The following is a 25,968-nucleotide window of genomic DNA, read 5'->3' on the forward strand; positions in this document are numbered from 1 at the left end:
TACCAGCACACGGCCCGGACCGTGGCTGGCGGTCCGGTCACCTATAGGCTCTAAAGTAGCCTGACAGCGCATCGCAGGTTCGAGTCCCGTTCCCGACGGTCTTTACTGCATGTCTCTCCCCATCTCTCTCTCTCCCTGTTTCCTGTCAGAAAATCCAAAAAATATCTTAAAAATATATATAAAAATATCTGCACACATCGGCTGCATAATGATGGCAGAGCTGGAGGGAAGTGAAATGAGGTGACTGGCGATAAATGAACGACTTCAATGCGACGTGGCAGTTTGTCGCCTCGCGCCGCTTGACACGCACGCATGACAGCGTGAGATGTTGCTCAGAGAAGCAAAATCTCTTTGATTTTCGTCCGACCGACTGATTCCCTAAAATGATAACCGCACACCCCAGCACGCTTTCCAACATGCTGTTGCAAATTGTTTGTCCCATTTGTGTGGAATGATGAATGCACCAAGTAGAAACGCAGTTTAACTGAGGTGAGTGAGAGAGAGAAAAATACATACATACTGTACACACACACAACCACAACCACTTTTTAGAACAGTGATTTTAGGCATAAGATTCTTTTTTTTATGACCAAAAGAAAAAAACTATTATTAGAGACACATAAAGCAATACCAAACCATAAATACATACACCTATACTTAACCCTAAAACTATTTTCGCTATTAGTGGGGACATTAATAGCACGCACGCAAGCACGCACACAGTCCCTGTGGCACCTGCCTATGGAGTCTCTCAGAACATCCCAGCTGTGGCCATGGCAACCCTGCTCTGCCTGCCGCCCCTCTGGGGAATATAATTCCCATAGGCCAGAGGGACTGGAACACACACACACACACACACACACACACACACACACACACACACACACACACACACACACACACACACACACACACACACACACACACACACACACACACACACACACACACACACACACACACACACACACACACACACACAGTGACTGTGTGCAGCAGTGCAGCAGTAAACACTACCACACAACCCGTTTCACACACATGCGCACGCTATGCAAAACGTTGCATAGTGCAACATATGCTGCATGTGCCCTCTGGTCGTCGTTTGGCCTTTGGTTAGTGAACACACTAACGGCTTAATGCACGGCTCTGGGCACCAACAGCAGGTTGGCACCAAACGGAAGGACAAAAGTGAAAGAAGAAGGGCACGGTGGCGCAGTCGGTAGCGCTGTCGCCTCACAGCTAGAAATGTCCTAGGTTTGATTCTCGCCGGGGACGCTGTGGGCGCTGGGGGCGTGTCTTCTCCTCCGCGTCATCAGCGCCCATACCCTAGGTGGGGTTGACAAAAGGGCCTACTCTGTGTGTGGAGTTTGCATGTTCTCCCCGTGTCTCCTAGGGTAGTTAATACCCTCACGAAAACATGTAGTAATCCTGGTCGCTAGACCACCTCCCCCATGACAGCCGGGGCGCCTGATGGAGGGGAAAGGAACTGGTTGGAATACGTGTTCCTCCCATGCGCTACGTCCTACCGGGGAAACTCCCCCCTGTCAGGTGACAAGAAGGTCAGTTGGCTCTCATGCATTACCCTCCTGGGCTCCCTAGGCTGTGGGGGGAAGTGTAGCGCCCAGGATCACTTAGAAAATTGGCACCGGGTGAAAAATAGGGTTACAAATTCGTGGGATAAAAAGAAGGGGAAGGGGAAAAAAAGTGAAAGAAGACTGTACTGTAGACGGTAAAGAGCGCAGACATATTGAAACAATGGCTGGCACCGGGCACCACGAAGAGTTCCGGCCCTGACACACATACACACTAGGATGTTGATTTTATCAATGCCTTTTTTTAAATACTTTTTGTCATTTTTAACGCTGAAGCCAAAAATCTGATCTATAACAAGCTCAGACTGGCTACACGACACCGGCACAAACAATGCATCATCTTAGCCCTATAACCCCAACCTGAATATGTGTCCTTATTTCGATCCCAAACTACCCAAAATATGTGTAACCGTAAAACAACCATTTCTCTCAAATTACTAACTGTACTGGCAGGGACATTTTGGCCCACAGAAGTATCGTAATACAAGTATGAACACACACACACACACACACACACACACACACACACACACACACACACACACACACACACACACACACACACACACACACACACACACACACACACACACACACACACACACACACAAGCCTAGACATCTGTTCTTCCCAAGAAACAGGGGAGTCTCGGTGTGTGTGTGGAATTTACACAGGCTGTAATGTAATTATAGGAGCGTCAAGGGCAGAGCCCCTCCCCACATATAGCTCTGTGCTGCATGGGACCTCCCCTCTGAGGGGGACAGGAGCATGGGACCTCCCCTCTGAGTGGGACAGGAGCATGGGACCTCCCCTCTGAGAGGGACAAGAACATGCACACGCCATTTGTCCAACTAATGGTGACATCATTACACCCCCTGTCCTCCATAATCCTGTCATGGGGCGGGTAGCCTACTCTACATCAACCATTCTCAACTGGTGGGTTATATGATAATAGCGGTTACACATGGTACACAGCACACACACCTTGTGATGGTGCCAGCCAACGGATTTAACTGCCTATATATGCCTTCTTCACCCTAAAGAAGGCAGCCCTATATAGTCTGTCAGAAACGTTGGTGTTTTCTGTCTGTGTGTCCACAAGAAAAATATTGGCATCGGCAGCTACGAGTGTGTGGCTTCTACTCTTTTATATGATAATAGGATATTAATATAAAAAAATATATACATGTAAAACATTATTTGAGATAATTGCAATTCTTTTTTGCATAATCGTCTTGTTTCCATGTTGAAAAACGTTCACACATTTCCGAATATAAAAAAAAGCAGAAATAGCAGATCTACAAGCTTACAAGCTTGTAGATGGCAAACAGGAAAAAGAAAGGAATTCATACAGTATGTTCCAATGTTCAATGCCAAACACACAATCATTAATGGCAATTATTGACAATTAATTGTCAACTTCAATGTGTAATCGTGACAGCCCTATGTGTGCGCACGTGTGTTTGGGGGGGGGGATAAAAGCATTGTGCTGTATATTGAATGTTCCCCTGATGAGGTGACAAAGGTGAAATACAAAGGTGAAAGGTCAAATTACAGAAGAGGGGGTTGTTATCTTTAAAGGAAAGACAATGACACATCACCCGTTGAAATCCCTCTTTATCTCACATTAACACACGCGCGCACGTACGTATACAGGCCTACATAACGCACACACCGGCAACACACACAGTGATGGAGATTCTCTCAACATTCTCCCCAACGCAACAGCAGAATGGACGTTCCCTTGAGGTCAGCATCCATAAGCGTATAAACATCATCATTATTATTCTTGTGGATCCATTTACACACTTGAGCAAAAAAATATAACAATAATGCTCAGCCAGGGGAACCGTGAGTGAAATGTGAAATGAGTTTTAACCTGGCACTGCATGAGGAGCACAGAGACACAGAGATGGGGTTTGGCTGTTTGTTTTGAAATGCAGGGTAAACGCTCAGTGTGTTAATTGACTGTGCAAATGCCTGTGAACCTGCCGTGATGGATCAATGGCAGCTTTATAGATGCATGGCCTGTTCGCAGACAGACGCACTGAATCAGCAGCAGTATACTCCAGACACAAGTTCACAACGGCAGCCATCTTGCTCTCAGCTACCGAATGAACAGCCAGAGCCACAACCTCCAGTTCCCTCCTCCCCCGACATCCATTCACGTCAATTACACCAGCATCCCCCCCCCCAACAGAGTACTCAGCCCAAGTACTCGAGTCAAAGTATACTGCTGCTCAAATATTACTCGACTACAAGCGACAGTATGCCTTTTAGTTAGAGAGTCCGACCTGAGGTTCAAGGTTCAAGGAGCTTTATTGTCATTGCATACAGAACAAAATGTGTTACCCAGGTCCTGGTCATGGCAGAATGAATAAAATACACCTTAACACAACATAAAACGCAATACTTATAGTGCAATAAAGCAATTGCACTTACCCACTAAAATTGCACGTGCCCACTAAAAACTGCAATAGCAACAACAGTATTAAAAGCAGCAAAATACAAAAACAGCATTAAAACATTTAATAAAAAAAACCAATTGATGTGTCACAGTTCAGTTCATAGTGCTGAGTTCACGGGTAATCTCACAGATCACTAGTGCAATGATCACAGTTCAAAGTCTAGAGTTCGTAATTCTCACAGCTACAGGGAAGAAGCTATTCTTTAGCCTGGTGGTAATACATACGCATTAAGACTGAGACTGGGAGGTCGGGGTTCGATTCCCCTGGGCCGGGTCATACCAAAGACAACAAAAGTGATACCCAATGCCTCCCTGCTTGGCACTCAGCATCAAGGGCTGGATTGGGGGGGTAAGTCCCTGTGACATACCAGTGTCATGTCCAGAGGGTTGTACGTCACGCTAAAGGAACAGGAGAGGCTCCTGACTAGGGATGGACAGGGGCGATATTATGAACATTCCATGTCACGATTATTGTGACCAAAATAATTGCATTTACGATATTATCGTGATAATCAAAATATGCTTAAAACTCATAAAATGCCACTTGTGTTAACTACTTGAACCCCCAGCATCCATAGTCTGGGGTGGAACATTTGCCAAAAATAGCCGATCTACAAGCAACACGTTGTGAGCTTGTAGATCGGCTATTTTTGGCAAAGAGATTTAGAGAGTGAAAAAAAAGACTGTACCAAGTATGTTCTTTACAGGTCGTTTTACCAATTCTAGAGGGTTTTAGTGGTAGCGGATAATGTAGCTCGGCAAAGGTGAATTGATTAAAATCTCTGCGATACGATTATTGTAAGCGTTTTTTAACACGATAAACGATAATAATGATCATCGTACCATTCCCTACTCCTGACTTATGGGCCACGTGGCTCAGCAATGGACCCCTTCATCTTCCACTATACCATGCTCTGTCTCCCCCACCTTTTACCTGTTCTCTCCGTTCCTTCATCCATCCTTCCGCCCTTCCATCCATCCATCCATCCATCCATCCATCCATCCATCCATCACTCTCTCTTTATTTACAATTCCCGTGGGTCATGTCATTTCCCTCCCCGTGCGCAGCTGTACGTCCAAGGGAATGATGGGGCAGAGTCAATGTTTGGTTAAGGCTAATGACAGGCCAGCTGCCTGCATGGCTGCTTGCTTTGCCGCCTTTCTGAATGAGATATGTAAATATATCTTTTTTTAATTGTATTGAATTCTCTATTGACATATTTGCATGCACAAGTAAAAACACGTGCACACAATTAGTCCAAAGGTTAAACACAAGAAAAAGCTTGAAGGCGTATTTCAATTCCATTGTGGTCTTTTCGAAGAATGGTTCAACAAACTGCAGTAATATACTTTATACAAAAGCGATATATCTGGATGATGTTACAATTAGAGCATAGTTACGATTAGGTCTATGCTCTCGGAAATAGGAAATAGGAATAGGAAACATTTGAAATTGGCCTTTGAGACCACATGGACTTTAGACTTCTAGGAAGCCCATTCTACAACACAGCTGCTGAGTATAAGAACGCGCTCTTGCCCTTACAGCTGTTAAATCGGCACGGTACAAAGTCTGTAGAGCCCTCTCTGGTAGAATACCTACCGTATGGGTGTCCCTGACCTTCATGAAATACTAGTTAACAAGACACTTGGGTACCTCACTGTTTGCAATATTGTGAACATACACATTTTCATCTCTCTCCGAATCGCGTCTACAGTATGCATATACATCTCCGGGGTTAGTGGCGTCCTCGGAAAAAAAGAGGAGGCCACGGCGACAGATGTCTCTCTCATCATCGTTAATTCTGCCGGGGAAAACGTAACGGTCGGGACGGCAAAGGAACGAGGGAGATTAAAAGCTCCTGACGATGACAAATTCATTCCGTACCTTAATTGATTAAACTAAAACCGAATTCATTTACGATCCTTTGTTACATTTCACGCTCGCGGCAACTGGGTGTAATTAGGGGCGCGTTGAATGCGACGAGGCAACATATGTTGAGTTTTTATAGATGTTCGTGTATTCCAAAGCGACGGGATGCTAAACTGAATGGAATCAGATCTTTTTTAATTGAGAGTAATGGGATATTATTCAATGTCATAAAGGCAGTGGTTCTTTTTCATGTGTCAATGACCCTTTCAAATTAATATGAATTTGGCCACGGACCCCCCACCTAGAAATATTTCGCGTTGGGTGGGGAGTGGGGACCACCATACAAGATTTGCGTTGTTAAAATATTTAAAAAATAACATTGGGGTCCCACTTTGAGAACAACTGGTGCGGTGAATCTTTTTCCTGAATACACCTGGATGTTTATTTTTTTCCCCCATACATTTTCATGTCCATCATAATTAAAACCTTTCATTACACCATCCCTTCACCCCCCAGCACAAATACAAATTCATTATTATCCTCTCTCTGTGTCCCTTGTTCCAACATTTTCATCATACCCTCAGTTAATCTCCGTAAGAAAATAATAATGATCAAATAATCAAAATATCCTCATATCTTTTTTTTTACATGCAGTACACGTTTATCATCTTCAACGATTCTTAATGATGCTTTCCATCTGAACCTAGATAACGAGAAGAAATCGACACCATATGCCAAATACAAAAGTATATCGTCTCTGTCGGGTGGAAACCTCATTATGTCCAAAACTGTCACTTTTCAGGATTCAAATTGAAAAGCATCAAAAGTAGCAGATCTACAAGCTCAAAACACGTCGCTTCGCGCCGTGTTTCCAGCTTGTGGATCTGCTACTTTTGATGCTTTTCTGTGACTCTGTAGTAAGTGGTATGATCAAGTAGGGAATTCATTTACATAAAAAACTCAGATACAAGGTTTCTGCCCGACAACAACGATATATTTCTATTGGGCTGGCTTCTCCTCTACACCTGGTTGTTTGTGACCTCCACCTACACACAGACAAAAATATGTTTTTTAAATGGTTCTTTAAAAGGCTATACGCGTTGTGAGCTTGTAGATCTGCTATTTTCGACAAACACATTTCAACCGGTTGATGAAGTTTATACGGTTTAAGGGGTTTGGGTTCTTTTATAGAACCATTCAAATAAAGGGTCTGGAAAGGTTATTTCTGGAACCAAAAATGGTTCTTCTATGGCATCAGTTTTGGTTCCAGTTGGCACCTGTATTTTTCTGTGTGTACAGTACAGTAATGCAGATGGAACCACGCTATAGAGAACATTGATCACATGTTGAGTGCATGAGCTCAAGCCTTCAGTGAGTATCATTTAGCTCAATAACCCATAACCAAGCCCTATTTCCATTCCTGCATGCAGGCAGTGCAGGAAAAGCAGCGAGGAACGTCTTCTTCACCGGGGCATAAAAGGTTGACAGGCGGCGCATAGCGGGAGAGCTGTGTGATAATGAGGCAGTGGAACATAACAATGGCATCCTATTGTGTTTAATTTCAGCGGGGAAGAGGAGGAGGAGGAGGAGGCAGCACCCCGTGTATAAGTGTGTATGTGCTGAAGTGATATATCTATGGGGCGATCGGCTGGTTCCAAAGTCGGAGAAGTATGAACGCACGTGCGCGCACACACACAAACACACACCGAAGAGCATCCCTGCACACATAAACACTCTCACACACACTCACACTCACACACACACACACACACACACACACACACACGCACGCACGCACACACACACACACACACACACACACACACACACACACACACACACAGACACAGACACAGGCACACACACACACACACACACACACACACACACACACACACACACACACACACACACACACACACACACACACACACACACACACACACACACAGATCGATACATTCTACATTATGTCCCGGTTCACCTCTCCTCCCTCTCTCTGATTATTTTCCATCTTTGCCACCAGCACTCAAAGCACAATTGTGCATTCGCCTCACTCGCCTCCCAGGGAACCAAACAACGTGCTTCTCAACCTGGATTTTAATGATATATATATATAACATTTAACATTAAAAAGTGATAGGCCTACCAATAACTTAAAACTTTAAAAGTATACTGCGTTAGCTCTATTGATCCAATTAGGGTGGGACATGCATTGAAAATGGCCCACAAAAAAACATCTAGACAAAATAAATTGAGTATTTTGACGTATATCGACATATATTTCGAGCACCACCATCTCTATCCCATGGTGCTCCATCACATTAAACACCTTCCTCTGGCAGAAAATTAAGCAAATGTAATCTAGTCAGAGCAGACAGACATGAGGTGCTCCTCCTGAGCAGACAGACAGGAGGTGCTCCTCCGTGCCGTGGAGCCAGCCAGGTGGCTCATTAGTTTTTTGACACGCTCCACTTTTAGCAGGCTAGCTAGCATACCGATGCTGTTAATCCACCATATATCAGATGAAGTTGTTAGCGTGCAAACGATGAACACACTCATCAAAGATTTTTTTGTCACGAGTCGTGACACATAACCGGGTGATTGAAAAAGGAGTAGGTGAAGGTGTCAAGTCTATTTTGGCTTTTGGGAGCGCTGTTCGTCAAGAGGGATTTCACACGGAGAATGTGGCTTTGTATGAAAAATAGACCTTTTTGTTTCCGGTGGGGGGAATTCAGTTGTCATGGCAGTATAACGCAGTTATGAAACACTGGACAGATACAGTCCCGTACGGGTCTATACTTTGTCCCCTCCTTTGTTCCTCTCAATACACAAAATAGCCGCTCTATTGAGCCCGTAGATCAACTGTCCTTGCCAAAATGTTTGCTTATTTTTTGCCAAATGAATAGGAATGCTGGGGACTCATGTGGTTTTTAATGGTCTCCATCCGTGAGACAGGGACAATGTAGCAGTGGTGGAAAAGGTACTTGGAAATACTCAGGTAAAAATATGTCAAAATTGTACTTAAGTACAGTATTTGAGTACATGTACTTAGTTACTTCACAGCACTGCAATGTAGGGACCTGGGTGGGTTTGCTTTGAAGCCACTATAAGGGCCAGAGGGCTGCCAGAGCTGAACAAAAAAAAAGTCCTAATTGCCCGACTGGCCACACTGGTCTGACCTCAGGTAGAGCCACAGGAGACGAGCTGCTAACAAACCCTCTCACTGTAGCTTTATGTCGACCTGTGTGTGTGTGTGTGTGTGTGTGTGTGTGTGTGTGTGTGTGTGTGTGTGTGTGTGTGTGTGTGTGTGTGTGTGTGTGTGTGTGTGTGTGTGTGTGTGTGTGTGTGTGTGAGGAAATGGGAAGAAATTACACCTGTGTGTTGTGTTGTTTGTGTTGTTTGTGTTGTTTGCGCTGCACAAACAGGGACTTCATGATGATGATGATGAATGTGTCGCAAAGGAACGGCGCCTTTTGTGTAACAGTATGTTCGCTATGCGTTTGTTTTTTACACAAAGGACCTTTTTGGAAAGAAGTGCTTTAAGTATGAGTCCTAAATTAGTTGTCCCTGCTATAGAGATAGAGTGTTTGTTCAATAACAGGGGTCAGCTCCAGCAGACAAATAGAATCGTCCCTCCTCATCACTGCAACTTGTGTTAGCCCAGTGGTTCTTAACCAGTGGTCCGGGGACCACCACCAGTGGTCCTTGAGGGGGTTCCAGGTGGTCCCCAGCTAAAAGATGGAAGAGTTTGTAACCAAATGGACCCTTATAGATCTGTAACTCTTGAGTGTAAAATGAAACCAAGGCTCCATTTGGTTTCATTTTACTCTCTCAAGAGTTAAATTATTGTTAAACATCTGCATTACTTAATTAAATAATTGTTATTTTTGATACACTTTTGCCTGTTGTCTCTCCTATGGTACCAACATCAATACAGCATGGAGGCCTTCTCACTCCTCATGTTGAAGGAAGCATGAGCTCAGTTCTGGGCTCCCCCAGGCTGGTAGAGGGAGAGTAGCACCCAGGATTACAAGCTTAGGCATTGGCACTGGGTTAAAAATGGGTTATAAAATCGTGGGATTTAAAATAAATAAATAAATAAATAAAATACAGCATGGAATTGTGGACAAAATCGTATCCAATGATAACAAAATATCAAAGTCTTGGGTCTGAGAGTCTAAATCTCATCAAACGGTGGTTCCGTGGCTCAAATGCCAAATAAATAACGGACCTTGATATGAAAAGGGTTGAAAACCACTGTGTTAGCCGGCTGCCTGCCTGCCTGCCTGCCTGCCTGCCTGCCTGCCTGCCTGCCTGCCTGCCTGCCTGCCTGCCTGGGCCTGCATGCCGTTGCTCTGAGGGCCGTGATGGGAGATCGGGGGCCCGGGCTGCCATGGATGAAAGGTCAGCAATTAGCGCTGAACTTTGCTAAATGGTGACAAATGGTGTCGCCGTGCGCGTTCGGGGGCGAACCAAGGTCAAGAGACATGGAGTTGTCAAGGCAGCGGTATTATAGTATAATAATGAAATATGAGCGTGGCTCTCCATGGCTTAATGTTAAATGATATTTTCCACGGCATGAAAAAAGGGAGCGGTCACATGACGATCCGATGGGGATTCACACCACTTAAGCCCTTTGTCATTTCGTCGTATACGACGAGTAGAGGCGAAAACAGACGATCTACAAGTGCACGACGCGTTGCCATTGCGACGCGTCGTGCGCTTGTAGATCGGCTGTTTTTTTTTCTTCGCTGTGTGCCTCTCCCCTTGCCCTCTCTCTGCCCTTTTCCCCGGCTCTCCCCAGGGAGATCCGCTGCTCAAGCCGCCGCGCAGAGGGGTTTGCTGAGCATTGATCCTCGCTGTGTGTGTGCCGGGTCAGTGGATCCATCCAGCCGCACTCAGCACTTTGGTAGTGGGAATATATAAATATATATATATACAGTAGGGATGCAGCCAACGTTGGCTGACCCTGAAGAAGTAAGTCACCGTTAATGTGCCACCACCAAACTGTGGAATGCCCTATCAACGGCCAATTAAAAGTCTCGATTCCCCATCCAGTTTTAAAACGCACCTAAAAACATGGCTGTCCCACAAATTATAATTCGAGTTACCAGTATCGGAAAAGCTGACGATACTGCCTAAAATGCCATTCTCCATTCTCTGCCATTTAGACACCATGTAATTTATCACACGATGATATTTCATTTACGGTAAACATTTATTTTGTATTTTGAATGCTTCAGTTGACGTTGTACTACTGATTTATACTCTTACTGTACTATATACATTATTATTTGTACTAACTTGTGGTTGCATTTTAACATTCATTAATGGGTTTGTTATTTATTCCTAGATTTTCCTAGACGCATTGGTATCGGATCGGTACTCAGTATCGACCGATACTCAAGTTGTAAGTGTTGGAATCGGATCGGGAAGGGAAAAAATTGTGCTGGATCCTCTCTAATTGGAATTTTATCCCCTACCGTCTTTCCCCCTGAGAATCAAACAACTCCCGTGGGAGTGTCATCCTCTGCCCCTCCTTCTTTCTGTAAATATGTCTACATCGACCACAAACGTCGATGTAGGTCAACAAATGAACCTGGCATCTGGCACCTGGCACATCTGTCTAAATAACGTGCTAAATTACATGTTAACCTTTGCATAAGACTGCAGCATGGTCGTCGAGGCCATAGGTCAAGTGTTAACGGTGGAGCCTGAAGAGGTGAGTCTTCAGATTACGGCGGACAATTGGTAGTGACAAATACATATCGGATATGGACAATGATATTGCATACAGACAGTCAGATCCTGCCATAATACAGTAGCAGCCAGTGGTGCATGGGAAAAGTACTCAAATGTTTTACTCAAGTAAAAGTATCAATACTGCAATGCAGAAGTACTCCGTTACAGGTAAAAGTCCGGAATTCAAAATTTACTTGAGTAAAAGCACAAAAGTATTGGTATCAAATTTTACTTAAAGTACCAAAAGTAAAAGTACCTGAATGTTTGAAAATAGAAGATCTACAAGCTCACAACGCGTCGCGATGCTTGTAGATCGGCTATTTTCACTTTGGTACTTTTACTCAAGTACATTTTTAATTCTAGGACTTTTACATGTAACAGAGTATTTCTACAAGGCAGTATTGGTACTTTTACTCAAGTAAAATGGTTGTTCACCCCCGGGTGAACAAACATGTACTGTAACAGGGCATTGGGCGAGCCGCCAGCGCATGATGCACGAACGAACGTGACACTTCTGCATCTCATCCCTCCAGAGGAACGTCAGAGGAAGGAAATCGGCTGCGGCGGCGGCGGCGGAACGGTTATCTGTGCGCAGCAGCTGTATGACTGGGAACACGGGTCACGCTGACAGGGGTCTCCGGAGGCCTAGCGGCGTATCACTCGGATGGACAGCCTCGCACTATAAATACCCGTATCATGCATATCTTTTTGCACTCTGTGCACGGGCGAGATTCTTGCATCTGCAGATATCTCTGAGTGTCTTTTTTTTTTTTGCGGCGGCGGCATTGATTTTTCTCGAGAAAAAAAAAAAAATGCATCCGCTCACAATCTCCCAGAGAGAGAGAGAGCTAGAAATAGAGGAAACACGATAGCCAGGGATGCACATGTACTTAAAAGTAACTTTGGTGCAATTTGTTGTGGCTCCGTTTTAGATTTTATTCCAACGATGTTCAGTCCAGTGGTGTTTAAACCATTAAGACCTGAAGCCGGTTCTACGTATGATGTTATATAAGAGGTTCTCAAACGTTTTCATAATTGTCAAGGATCCCCAAAATGATATGTATTTGGCCATGGACCCCCATCTCAAAATATTTTGTTCCAGGGACCCCCAGAAGCAAAGATTGGAGTTAAAAAATGTTCGCTCTAAAATAATATATATATTCAAAGATTTGCACACATTTTAATTTTTGTTCAAAAATAGCAGATCTACTATCGGTGCCGCACTACGAGCTTGTAGATCTGCTATTTTTGAATAGCCAAAATGTAAAATAATGCTTTTTAGCTCAAATCTAATCTAATAATGTTTGGTTGATAAAAAAATCCCAAGGCGCACCCGAGCTCGTCTCGCGGCACACCGGTGCACCTCGGCACATCGTTTTGGGAAACCACTGACGTACTGTATGAGTCCATTGCTTTTCTAAACACGAGGCTGGGACCCCCGCTGCCTGCCTGCCTGCCTGACGGGCAAAGAATTCCTAGAAGCAAGAAGATCTAACAGGGACAGTGCCAGAAGCGATGACGACGCTCTCCCCCCCCCTTGCCTCTCTGCTCGGCCCCCCTTCCCTCTCTGCTCGGCCCCCCTTCCCTCTCTGCTCGGCCCCCCTTCCCTCTCTGCTCGGCCCCGCTTCACTGCCAGACATTCTGGGCCCTTTCCTTCCACAGAGTGACACCCAAGGTGTTGGATCACAGACAAGAGGCCAGGGTTGGAAAAAGATAGAAATCACCCTCCGCTCCTCTCCTCCGGGGAGATTAATGAAGGGATTTAGATTCTGCAGCCTTCGCCTTGCCCCCTACCACTTCTCCAACCCCCCCTGCCACACACACGCACGAACACGCGCAGACACACACACACACCTCCCCCTCCCTCCATCTGTGACATGGCACTTCTGTTTCACCGCTAGAATACGGCGGCCCAAGCCTCTAGCTTGGCAGGGGGAGAGAGAGAGAGAGAGAGAGAGAGAGAGAGAGAGAGAGAGAGAGAGAGAGAGAGACAGAGAGGCACCCGCTTTCTCCTTCTTGAGCAGTGGTGGACAGTAACTGGGTACATTTACTCAAGTACTCAACTATAAATTTGAGGTGGTTTATACTTCTACTCCACTACATCTTAGAGGCGTTTTATTCCAATTCATTGACAGCTTTATAGTTACTAGTTACTTCACAGATTTAGATTATTAACAGAGATTAACCACTTCTAAGCCCTATTTTATACTTTGGCTAATCGACAATGGCCTATCAACAAGCTCCCAGCATGTCGAACCATACTCCTTCAACCAGTACTGTTTCACTAGAACGCAGCCCTCTCTCTCCTTCCTGAGTGCAAAGTCAATCCGTCAATCAATCAATCAATCAATCAATCAATCAATCAATCAATCAATCAATCAATCAATCCCATAAGGCTGTGGTAGGTGCCATGCATTAATCAATGGACTCATGCATGCATCTGCTCTGCAACGTATTCATTTAAATAGTGTAAACACTAAATTGCCTACAGAGCTGCGGCATGGCTCCACAGTCACTGTTCCTCTGTAAGCCTACAGGTACCAATTTGACAGAGCAACTTTCAAGTGAGGTAATATTTGACCAGGAGTATCCGTACTTTGTACTGGGGTGGAGTACTCTAGTCCACCACTAGGCCAATTGATCATTGTTCCTGTAAGCCTGCAGAGCTGCAGTAAGGCTCCCCAGCCGCAGCATCAGTCCAAAGCTTTTTCCGCAGCTAAAAATAAAAACAAGAAGGGGGCACGGTGGCGCAGTCAGTATAGCGGCTCAAAGCTAGAAGGTCCTGGGTTCGATTCCCGCCGAGGACGCTGTGGGCGCTGGGGGCGTGTTCTCTCCTCCTCGTCATCAGTGCCCATTCATACCCTAGGTGGGGTTGGTGATAGGGCCTACTGTGTGTGGAGTTTGCATGTTCTCCCCGTGTCCCCTAGGGGTAGGTACCCTAAAAAAAAAAAAAATACAGTAATCCTAGTCTCTATACTGCCTCCCCCTGGTCAGCCAGGGCGCCTGATGGAGGGGAAAGGAACTGGTTGGAATAATGTGTTCCTTCCACGCGCTACGTCCTACCGGGGAAACTCCCCCCTGTCAGGTGACATTGAAGGAAGCATGAGCTCAGTTCGGGGCTCTCCCCAGGCTGGCAGAGGGAGAGTAGCGCCCAGGATTACAGCTTGGGCAATTGCCACTGGGTGAAAAAATGGGTTACAAAAATCGTAGTGGACTTTGGCTATTCAAAAATAGCAGATATACAAGCTCATAGTGCGGCACCGAGTGCCACACTATGAGCTTGTAGATCTGCAATTTTTGGGCGGTGAAACCGCCCCTATATGTGAGGTTTGGATATTTGCACACCAAATCCTGCGCTGTGATTGGCCACAAATGTACCCCCCTAACCCTGCACCGTGATTGGCCAATCACAGTCTATTCAGGACTGTGATTGGCTAGGGAAACATGAAAACATGAAACATGTGCATAGCCCTATAAATAGGACCATAACTTAAAAAAAAACATAATTTTTTTTTTTTTTTAAGTTATGGTTTCTTCCATCACTTCTTCCATCACTTCTTCCATCACTGTGATGACCACTGTGACCACACCGCCCACTTCACACTGGGTGTGTTTTTTTTTTAAATCTTGAACATTTGTGCAAATCTTTACAAATGTCTTCTAAATCATTTTTTTTGTCTCAGTAACTCCTTCTGTTAGCTGCCCAAAGCTCAGGGGGAGTAATGCTACACTGATGTCCCATCTGCAGGCATTCTATATTGGGGGCATTCTGTTCTGTCCTGTTGGTACTAGAGCCCAGCTGATGCCAGATCTTTGGGTCAGATGCCGATCCCGATTCTGGAGAGATTCTAGACCACTGATTAATGACGTATTTGACCGGTAATTTGGAGTATTTCTACATTGCAGTATTGATACTTTTACTTAAGTAAAAAATGGGAGTACTTTTTCCACCGCTGCCCAGGGATACACAGAGAGGCTGCTCTATAGGCCTACCCACTCAGGGATACAGAGAGAGAGGCTGCTGCTAGGCCTACCCACAGAGGGGATAAAGGGATAAAGAGCCTCTGCTGTGGGACTGATTACTTACATCTGCCGGGCTAAGTCCCCAGTACAACACACACACACACACACACACACACACACACACACACACACACACACACACACACACACACACACACACACACACACACACACACACACACACACACACACACACACACACACACACACACACACACACACACACACACACACACACACACACAGCTGTAACGAATGCACTGACGCATGCTGTACAGTATTGTTTTGCGACACATGAAGCACGTGGAACGAGGGATGACTGTGTAGTCATTTGTGTGTGTGTGTGTGTGTGTGTGTGTGTGTGTGTGTGTGTGTGTGTGTGTGTGTGTGTGTGTGTGTGTGTGTGTGTGTGAGAGTGTGTGTGTGCATGTTTGTGCCCCCTCGGTATGTGCATCTTTGTTGCAGACACCAGCATGCATGTGAGGGTGAGAGAAAAGATTACGTGGCAACAAAGGTGCAATGCACACCTCATGATGTAAACACCTCCAAGTCAACAGTATAACTCAGCATTTTCACTCCCACGCACACACACGCACACACACACAGCAATGGCTCCGGCAACTTTTCCTCGTCATCGGCACAATGTGTTTGAGGCAAAAAAAAGGTTCCTTCTACTTTACGTACCTGTAGTAGGTCTCACGGGAGCAGTATATATGTGTGCTCGTAAGCCAGCCAGCCCGTATGAGACAATCAAACAACAATAACATGATATGAACCCACAAGGTGAGAAATGATTCACACAACATGCAACCCCCCACCACCCCCCCTCCCCTTCGTTCCTCTCAAGTACTATGTCACGTCGGTTTCTTTTATAATTCTCTGTAAATAAAGCACACAGCTGCTCTCGCATGCAGTGTTGTACAGTCATCTGGCCTCGGGGTTGTTTTCCGTGCTACCCCGTTGACTTAAACAGAATATTACACCAAGATGCAGGCCACATCTGCACTATATCGCAGTGGTGACATTTCATTTCACTATGAAAGGAGATAATAAGATAAGAACTTGAGGGCTTACTAACGCTAAAGACAAGGTGGGAGAGGCCAGCATTAACCACTTAAACCCCATCGGTATTGTGGGCTATCTTTAGCTGAAAACAGCAGATCGACAAGAACGCCACCATTTCCCCACAATAACAGAAAAGATACTAGCACAGAGCCCTGAGGAACTCAACCATGTGGGGTTTAAGTGGTTAAACAGAAACACAAAGCTTTTTATGTTGTTTATTATAACACCAAGATGCAGACCACATCTGCACTTGCAGTGGTGACATTTCACTTCACTATGAAGGGAGATAATAAGATGAGAACTCAAGGGCTTACTAACGCTAAAGACAGGCGAGAGGGGCCAGCGTTAACAACAGGCTCGCACACACTGACAGACGAACGTTGAGGCTCTTTGGATGCAAAAAATAAAGAACATTTAATTACAAACTGCAAAAAGTGACATAGAGACTGGATGTTTTTTTCGGTCTGACCATCATCAACATTATGAAAGGAGCGCACACACGCAAACACACACAGTTCTGTAACTCTGCCCATACTAACGAACCCTAAACCTAACCCTAACCCCTAACCCTAACCCTAAACATAACCCTTAAACCTAACCATAAACCAAAACGTTGAAATGCAACAAAAATGTGGAAATGTAACGTTTTTGTGGTCCAGAAACGTTGTCATTGAATGTTTCTGGAGAAACGTTCAATGACAACGTTTTCCTCTGGCGATAGGGTTGAACTCTGAGAGTGTACACATGGAACCAAATGGAACCGGTGCTGGACACTCTCAGAGTTATGGGGCTCTGTGGCCTATAATGCAGTCTTTGACATCATGAAGAGAACCACTGTCCTAAAACATTGCCAGGTCGCCCGGGATTCGTTTTTAAACTGCCATAAAATATTATCGACTCTGTCGGGGTGGAAACACATAATGTCCAAAGCTGTTATTTTCAGGATTCAAATTCAAAAACAGCAAAAAGTAGCAGATCTACAAGCTCAAAACGCATCGAGCTTGTGGATCTGCTACTGTTTGATGCTTCTGTTTGATGCTGTAGCATTGGTTCTCAAAGTGGGGTCTGGGGACCCCCAGGGATCCTTGAGGGAGTTCCAGGGGGTCCCCAGCTAAATGATGGATATTTAGGAACCAATGGACCCTTATGGGTCTGTAACTCTGAGAGTTTACAAATGGAACCAAATGGACCCGTCAGGGTCCATTTGTTTCCATTTGTACACTCTCAGAGTTACATTAACATAGATTTTACAATATAAATTGGGGTCTCAGAGATAGAAATGCCATTAAATGGGGGTCCGTAACCTAATGCATGTCAAACTGGGGGTCCTTTGAAATTAAAATGGTTGAGAATCAATGCTAAAGCCGTAAAAATCTTCTCTTATGGGGGTCTCTGGCATATCTTTTCAAATGAGGGTCCGCGGGCTAATAAGTGTCAATTTGGGGGTCCTTGACATGAAAAAGTTTGAGAACAACTGCTGTAGTATGATCAAGTAAGGCGTTAATTTACACAAAAAAAACACAAAGTTCAAACGTGGAGATAGGAGGTTTCTGCCCTGACAGCAACTACAGTATATCTCTATATATATATATTTTTAGGTAACTGTGAAGAAAGGGTGATCAGTGCCAAGCTGTAGCGCCATTTAGCATTTGACCACAGAGTCATCAGATGACACCACTTATGACGTTCCATTTATTGCCAGCGTGCAGCAGGGAGCCAGCCACGCCATCCATCCATTGCTGTATCACCATCCATCCATCCAGCCAGCCATCCAGCCATCCATTGCTGTATCGCTCATCATACCCGGCCGCAGTAGTGGAAAAGGTACTCATATTTGTTTTACTTAAGTAAAAGTATCAATACTGCAAGGTAGAAGTACTCTTCTACAAGTGAAAGTCCGGAATTCAAAATTTACTTGAGTAAAAGTACAAAAGTATTGGTGTAAAAATGTACTTAAAGTACCAAAAGTAGTAGGTACACGAAGCAGAAGGTCCCATTTCTCAAGTTTTCAAAATGGAAATCTTTTGAAAATAGCAGATCTACAAGCTCACAATGCATCGCATTGTCAGCTTGTAGATCGGCTATTTCCAAATGGCTGAAATGTATACAGGCATGAAGTGGTTAATGCATGTTTTGTAATAATAATCCAAATCTACAAAGTAACTAAAGCTTTCAAATATTGTTTGTGGAGTAAAAGTACAATATTTCCCTCTGAGATGTAATGGAGTAGAAGTAAAATCATTGCAAATTGGAAATCCTCCAGTACAGTAAGTACTGTAAGTACCTCAAAAGTGTACTTCAGTACAGTACTTGAGTAAATGTACTTAGTTACTTTACACCACTGCCCGGGCCGAGTGGATGTGGAGCCGTATGGCCTACTAACCTCTTGCTTACGGCTCATCTTTCTCTCTCTCTCTCCCGTGAAAGAGGAGGAAGAGGGGGAGGAGGAGGAGGAGGAGGAGGAGGAGGAGGATAGGGAGGAGGAGGAGGGGAAAAAAACACCCATAACGCCGGTATAACGGCGTATTAATCCCGTGGTTGTGAGTGCATGCCTAGGGCTTACTGTATACCTCTTGTCAACAGAGATTTAGCCTGCATGTGCTTTCATGTAGACACACCTGGGCACACAGACGCTATTCTGGGGGGTTTACTGATGGGAGTGACATCTAAAGCATATGGGCTGCAGGTATAATCTTCTTGTGCACGTTGTGGGGACCAATCTGCATGCTCAAATGATAATACTGTATAATAAATGAGCCCAGCATCAAAGGGAACACCAGAGACAAAGGTCCAGTACAGCAGCGCTGTAGTCTCTAGGTTTTTTTTTCAGACGGTATACCATAATTATTCCCTCACGCACGGCACGCACACATATACGCGCGCGGTCACAGAATGAATTATTGTGGTTACAAAGGGTATAGTATACTATTTTTTTCATAATGTCGGTTTGAGTATACTGCGTATATAGCATATACCGGTAGAACTCTAACCTGACACCGTCAAATGGAAGAAAGCTTGCGACACACATTTTGTTTCACAGCGTACTTGCATCTGAGACTCCGGGCGCAGAATCGATGACAGACAGTTTTTCTTTTTTTCAAGCTACTAGGCAGGTGATTGGATGATCCCGCCCCTAGCAGCCGCTGATTGGTTCGGACACGCAGTGTTCGGCCATCTCTACTCCCTTCGCAATCCCAGACCTCCCTGAAATCAAATGCAAATGAGATTTCCGGAGGGAGGGGGTTTACCAGGCTAGTAGAACTCACCACTGGGCCCTAATATATTCTTTGAGACACACATACGGGTACAGGTGCAAGTCATTGCACAATCACAGATCTTGTGAAAAATGAAAGTGGGACCGCAAAATATTCTAAACTTTCTGCGATTCTGCCAATAATCATATATATTCTTTGAGACACACATCCAGGTTTTTGTCGGGCCAAACAAGAGAATCACGTGATGTTGATCCCTTTCCCCTATTCGCTCATAGTAGGACATGACGTATGTGTAGGCAGAAGAATGTACTGTAGGCTATTTAACACAGTCATCGTGCAATTGTGACAAGTTATCTCTGAAATTACTATATTGTTGCCGTCGGGCGGAAACCTCTTATCTCCATAATTATGTCAATTAACTCCCTACTTGATCACACTACAGTTGTCACACAAAAGCATCCAAAGTAGCAGATCTACAAGCTCGAAAGATCTGCTACTTTTGCTGTACTTTTGAATTTGAATCCTGGAAAAGTAGTAACAGTTTTGGACATATGAGGTTTCCAACCCCGACAGAGACAATATGAGCTGCAGGTATAATCTTGTGCCAGAGAGGACTGGAGCGAAGCTCAACGTTTGCAGGAACCAATCTGCATAGCTCAAAATGATAATACTGTATATTAAATGAGCCCAAGCATCAAAGAGATAAGACCCAAGACAAAGTCCTAGCCTATGTAGGCTGTTTAACACATAAATCATGCAATCGTGCCAAGTTATCTATTAACCTTCAACCTGCTATACCACCTTTCTTTTTGAGCAGTTGGCACCAAAGTGCATCATTCACAAAAAAGGCCAGTTGCTAACCCTTTTTATCTGCACTGCAGAATAATGCCAAATAATCAATGTATTATAAGCAGATGAGATGGATGAAAAATGGCACTTTTACAATGTAGCAATAATATAACCGGCGAACAACAGCCCTGTGGAATTCCTTGTGTAACACACTTCTCAATCTATTATCATTAGGGGCCCTGGCTGTGTCCACGGGAGTGAATTCATTTTTCAAGGCTGAGTGCTGTCAAATCCGCCTCCTTTCAAGTGTGCAGGCAGCCAGGGGAAAAAATGGAAGAAAAAAAAACAGAAAGAAAAATCACACATCAAATTACCGCCATCTTCAGGCGCGCTTTCCTTTTTTTTTTTGGTACAAAACACAGCAGATCGTGACTGAACCCGCATTCCCAGCTCTGTGGATGGAAGGTGAATGCACGCTAACAGGATAGGTGGGCACTAATAGGGGCATCTGGGCACCTCGATGTAAAATTGGCTATTTTGTCCAATTTGCTTTAAGAATAAAATATTGGAAAATGTTTTTTAAGTAAAGTAATGTGCATGATTAGACATAAACATGCTTAAACATTTGACAACAAAGGTCTAATATTTCTACAATTGCTACAAATTGCTACAAAACCTGTGTATCCAGTCATTTTGGGGCATAAACAATAAGTTGAAGGATAAATAATAATGATGTACCGTGCATGTTCACGTCATGTATACTTTACATTACTTAACATTTTGGAAAAAATAGCCAATTTTACATCAAGGTGCCCAGATGTCCCCTAGTGCACTGGTTCTCAAAGTGGGGTCCGGGGACCCCCAGGGGTCCTTGAGGGGGTACCAGGGGGTCCCCAGCAAAATGTGTTAATATATGCTTTGGCTATTCAAAAATAGCAGATCTACAAGCACATAGCGCGGCACTCAGTGCGCTATTTAAAAAAAAAACGTGAATATGTGTGCAATTCTTTGAATATGATATGTTTTGAAGCGACATTTGTGGGTAAAATCTTTGCTTCTGGGGGTCCCTGGAAGAAAATACTTAGACATGAGGGTCCACGGCCAAACACATATCATTTTGGGGGTCCTTGGCACAAAAAAGTTTGAGAACCACTGCCCTAGTGCCCACCTATCCTGTATTATTCTAATGCACAGCCTGCCTATAGGCCTACAACACATAAACGCACTCTCTGGATGGTGGATCCACAGCCTTATACACATAATTATACACGCTAACGAGGCGTGTGACATTTTGTATACATGGAACAGCGGAGTGGCCATCAATTAAAGTGCATGTTGTTGTTGATCATGTGTGTGGCACTGAAATATAGGAGCATGTGTCCGTTTTTTTAATTGTGGCCCCACGGTAGTTGCAGTGGTGTAAAGTAGCTAAGTACAATTACTCAAATACTGTGCTTAAGTACAATTTTGAGGTATTTTTACTTGACTTGAGTATGTCCAATTTTCTATCCTTTTACTTCTGCTACATTTCAGAGTCGAGTATTGTACTTTTACTCCACTACAATTAATTGACAACTTTAGTTACTTGTCACTTTGTAGATTTGGATTATTATTACAAAACAGACATTGACAACTTCAGCCCTATTTAAACTTTGGCTATTTGAAAATAGCCGATCTACAAGCTCACAACGCGTTGCGATGTGATGCGTCGTGAGCTTGTAGATCTGCCATTTTCAAAATATCTGTATACATTTGAAACCTGTGAAATGGGACATTTTGCATGGGTACTTTCTACTTTTGGTACTTTTGGTACTTTATTCCCTTGCGCACGTACTTTTGGTACTTTAAGTACATTTTTATGCCAATACTTTTGTACTTTTACTCAAGTGACTTTTTTAATTCCGGACTTTAACTTGTAACAGAGTATTTCTTATTGTGGTATTGATACTTTTACTTAAGTACAAAACGTGAGTAGCCTACTTTTTCCACCACTGGGTGGTTGTGAGTCATGACACATGGGCTAGACGTCGGGGGTATTCTAATATCTGATATCTAACGCTCCTCAGGCGTCTGTAAACCCTGATTTATAGCCTACTTAGTTGCACGCTGGTGTTGCATGCTGTAACAATAGCAGATCTACAAGCTCACTATGCATCACATTCGTGACGCGTTGCGAGCTTGTAGATCTGCTATTTAGCCTACTGAGCATAAATCAGGCTTAACATGTACATACTGTACATGTTAGTACTGTACTTAAGTAAAATGTATATGTATTTACTCTACTGGAGTATTTACAATTTTCAATACTTTTACTTCTACTCCACTACATCTCAGAGGCAAATATAGTACTTTTACTCCACTACAATTATTGGATAATTTAGTTACTTTGTAGATTGAAAATACTATTACAAAACACACATTAACAACTTCAGCCCTATATAGACTTGGCTATTTGAAAACACGAAATGCATAATGAGTACTTTTGGTAAATTTTGATGCCAATACTTTTGTACTTTTACTCAGGTCAATTCTGAATACCAGACTTGTACTTGTATAGGCTAACAGAGTATTTCTGCATTGTAGTATTGATACTTTTACTTAAGTAGGCTACAAAATGTTAGTTATTCTTCCACCGCTGAGCCTATTGAGCATATATCAGGCTTAATATAACAAAACAGCCTGCTGTCTGTCCACGGTGGTTAACCACTGGCTAATAATAATAATAATAATACAACAAATGATGGCAATGACAAGCGACAACTAAGCCACAACACTAAGGCACACACACACACACACACACACACACACACACACACACACACACACACACACACACACAATATATAACGGTCAATAAATGACCTATAATCAAATAAATAATCATGGCGCAATGAACAAGAAAGGCCCGTAAACCTGGTTGGTTGTATGAACATGATAGAATGAATGTCCGTGCATGAATTCCACATGGACGCGCTCTGCTCGCTGTGCACACGCACGCACGCAGAGCACAGCCAGCCTGGCCACACGCACCATCGACGGTGCTGAACTGTCTATGGTGCTGAACTGGATATGGTGCTGAACTGGATATGGTGCTGAACTGTCTATGGTGCTGAACTGTCTATGGTGCTGAACTGTCTATGGTGCTGAACTGTCCATGGTGCTGAACTGTCCATGGTGCTGAACTGTCTATGGTGCTGAACTGTATATGGTGCTGTCCATGGTGCTGAACTGTCTATGGTGCTGAACTGTCTATGGTGCTGAACTGTCTATGGTGCTGAACTGGATATGGTGCTGAACTGTCTACGGTGCTGAACTGTCTATGGTGCTGAACTGTCTATGGTGCTGAACTGTATATGGTGCTGAACTGGATATGGTGCTGAACTGTCTACGGCGCTGAACTGTCTATGGCGTTGAACTCATGTGGATGTTTACCTCGGTGTCGTAGATCTTGGTGACGAGGGAGAACGAGTACTTCCCGGTCTCCCGTATGTGCTCGATGGCCAGCTGCACGGCGGGCTCGATGCCCTGGCTGATGCCGCTCAGACGGGCCGACTCGTTCATGGGCATCAGCACCATGATGGGCAGCTTCTCCCCGTCCCGGGGAAAAACCAGCTGTTGTCCTGGGCCGTGCCTGGTGCGGTTCGTTGCACACCTTGCCCCCCCAGGGGGGGCGACCGCCGCCGGGAGCATCAGGAGCAAGAGGAGCAGCAGCATCTTCTCCTCCCACCAGCCGCAGCCACCCCAGCCGCCACCACCACCGCCGCTGCTGCTGCTGCAGCAAGCCGCTGATGATGCTCCTCATCCGGGCTGATGGAGCCATGTAAAGCCCTGTGTACCCCTCCTTACTACCCGTGCAGGCAGGCACGGAAGGCAAGCCCCCCGGGGGATCGAACCCCAACGCAAAGATCCCGGCGCTCCTACTCCTACTCCTCCTCCGACCCCCTCACAGATGAGGCATCGCAGAATTCGGGCTCGTAGACCCGCGATGAGGAGGCGGTCAGTCGTCACCCACCCGTGAATATGGGTATATAACAGCCCCCAAAATAATGGGTGTACAACAAAAAAGGTATATAATAAAATGGGTATATAATAAAAGAAAGAAAAGAAGAGAGAGAGGGAGGGAGAAATGAAGAACAGAGCAGAAAACCCGCAGCAGTCCCCCGCAGTGGGCTAAACTCGTCCTTTCACTTATGTATATTATTTTATTTATATTATTTATATGTATAATTGCACGATGACAGCAGCGCCTCGGTAAGGATATTCCAACGGCTCCATGTATAGGCTTGAAACTGCACCACAGATGATCGAGAGACTTGCAGAGAAGACGGAGAGAGAGAGAGACAGCGAGAGAGGGGTCCTCCTCTTCTGTCAGAATAGCTTATATCCAACTCAGAACCATCTCATCTTTCGATTTGAACAAGCCGTTTCAAATACAGCATAAAGCAATAAGTATGTCCAACGCGGGGTCACTCCAAAAAAAACACCATGCACCAAGAACAACACGTCCCTCTGCGTGATGTAGCCTATAGGATCTGTAGGTTATTATAGGACTCTTCGTTGACAGTTGCTGTTGTTATGGGTACAAATTCACCTCCTCCGGAGTAATACATTCCCAATCGAGAGAGAAGAGACGGCAACGTGAACTGATGTGCAAGCAGCAGTGCATCATCATCATCCCTGACAATTTCATTAATACATAAATAAATGCAAATAAAACGCTCCGTCGAATAGAATACCGTCCACTATACCACCATGAAGAACCAGGGACCGAACGCAAACGGAAAACCGACGGAGGATGAGGAGGAGGAGGAGAGGCTGGTGGCTGAGGATCATCCGAGCGATGCTGGCTCTGATATAGAAGCAGGCTTTACAAAAAGAAAAAAAAGTCCGAGGAAGGAGAGATATGTGGAGATATGATGGAGGACTGGAGACCGGGAGAGAGAGAGAGAGAGAGAGAGAGAGAGAGAGAGAGAGAGAGAGAGAGAGAGAGAGAGACCGTTGGATGCGGCTCCGCCACGGTCCCTCAGTGCCTGTAGGAGAAAAATAGAGCGCTGTCCTCTCCTCTCTGCCGTGCCGTGCGTAGGCCTACAGTTGCGCGCAAGAGGGAGCAGCGTGTGTGTGTGTGTGGTGTGTGTGTGTGTGTGTGTTGTGTGTGTGTGTGTGTGGTGTGTGTGTGTGTGTGTGTGTGTGTGTGTGTGTGTG

General features: G+C 44.6%; 1 protein-coding gene across 1 annotated transcript in view; it reads right to left on the bottom strand.

The window, feature by feature from the left end:
- gabbr2 (gamma-aminobutyric acid (GABA) B receptor, 2) overlaps positions 1-24,480 on the bottom strand; it is a gene marked incomplete at both ends in the record, with an annotated part of 395,075 nt that extends 370,595 nt beyond the window's left edge. The window contains 3 exon segments of the mRNA XM_080442500.1: positions 24,199-24,366; positions 24,369-24,392; positions 24,394-24,480. Coding sequence (XP_080298626.1) covers positions 24,199-24,366; positions 24,369-24,392; positions 24,394-24,480 — 279 coding nt within the window.
- Between the last annotated feature and the right edge of the window lie 1,488 nt (positions 24,481-25,968).

Source organism: Gymnoscopelus braueri (assembly GCF_963280865.1).
Source record: "Gymnoscopelus braueri genome assembly, chromosome: 11".
NCBI classification, from domain to species: Eukaryota; Metazoa; Chordata; class Actinopteri; order Myctophiformes; family Myctophidae; genus Gymnoscopelus; species Gymnoscopelus braueri.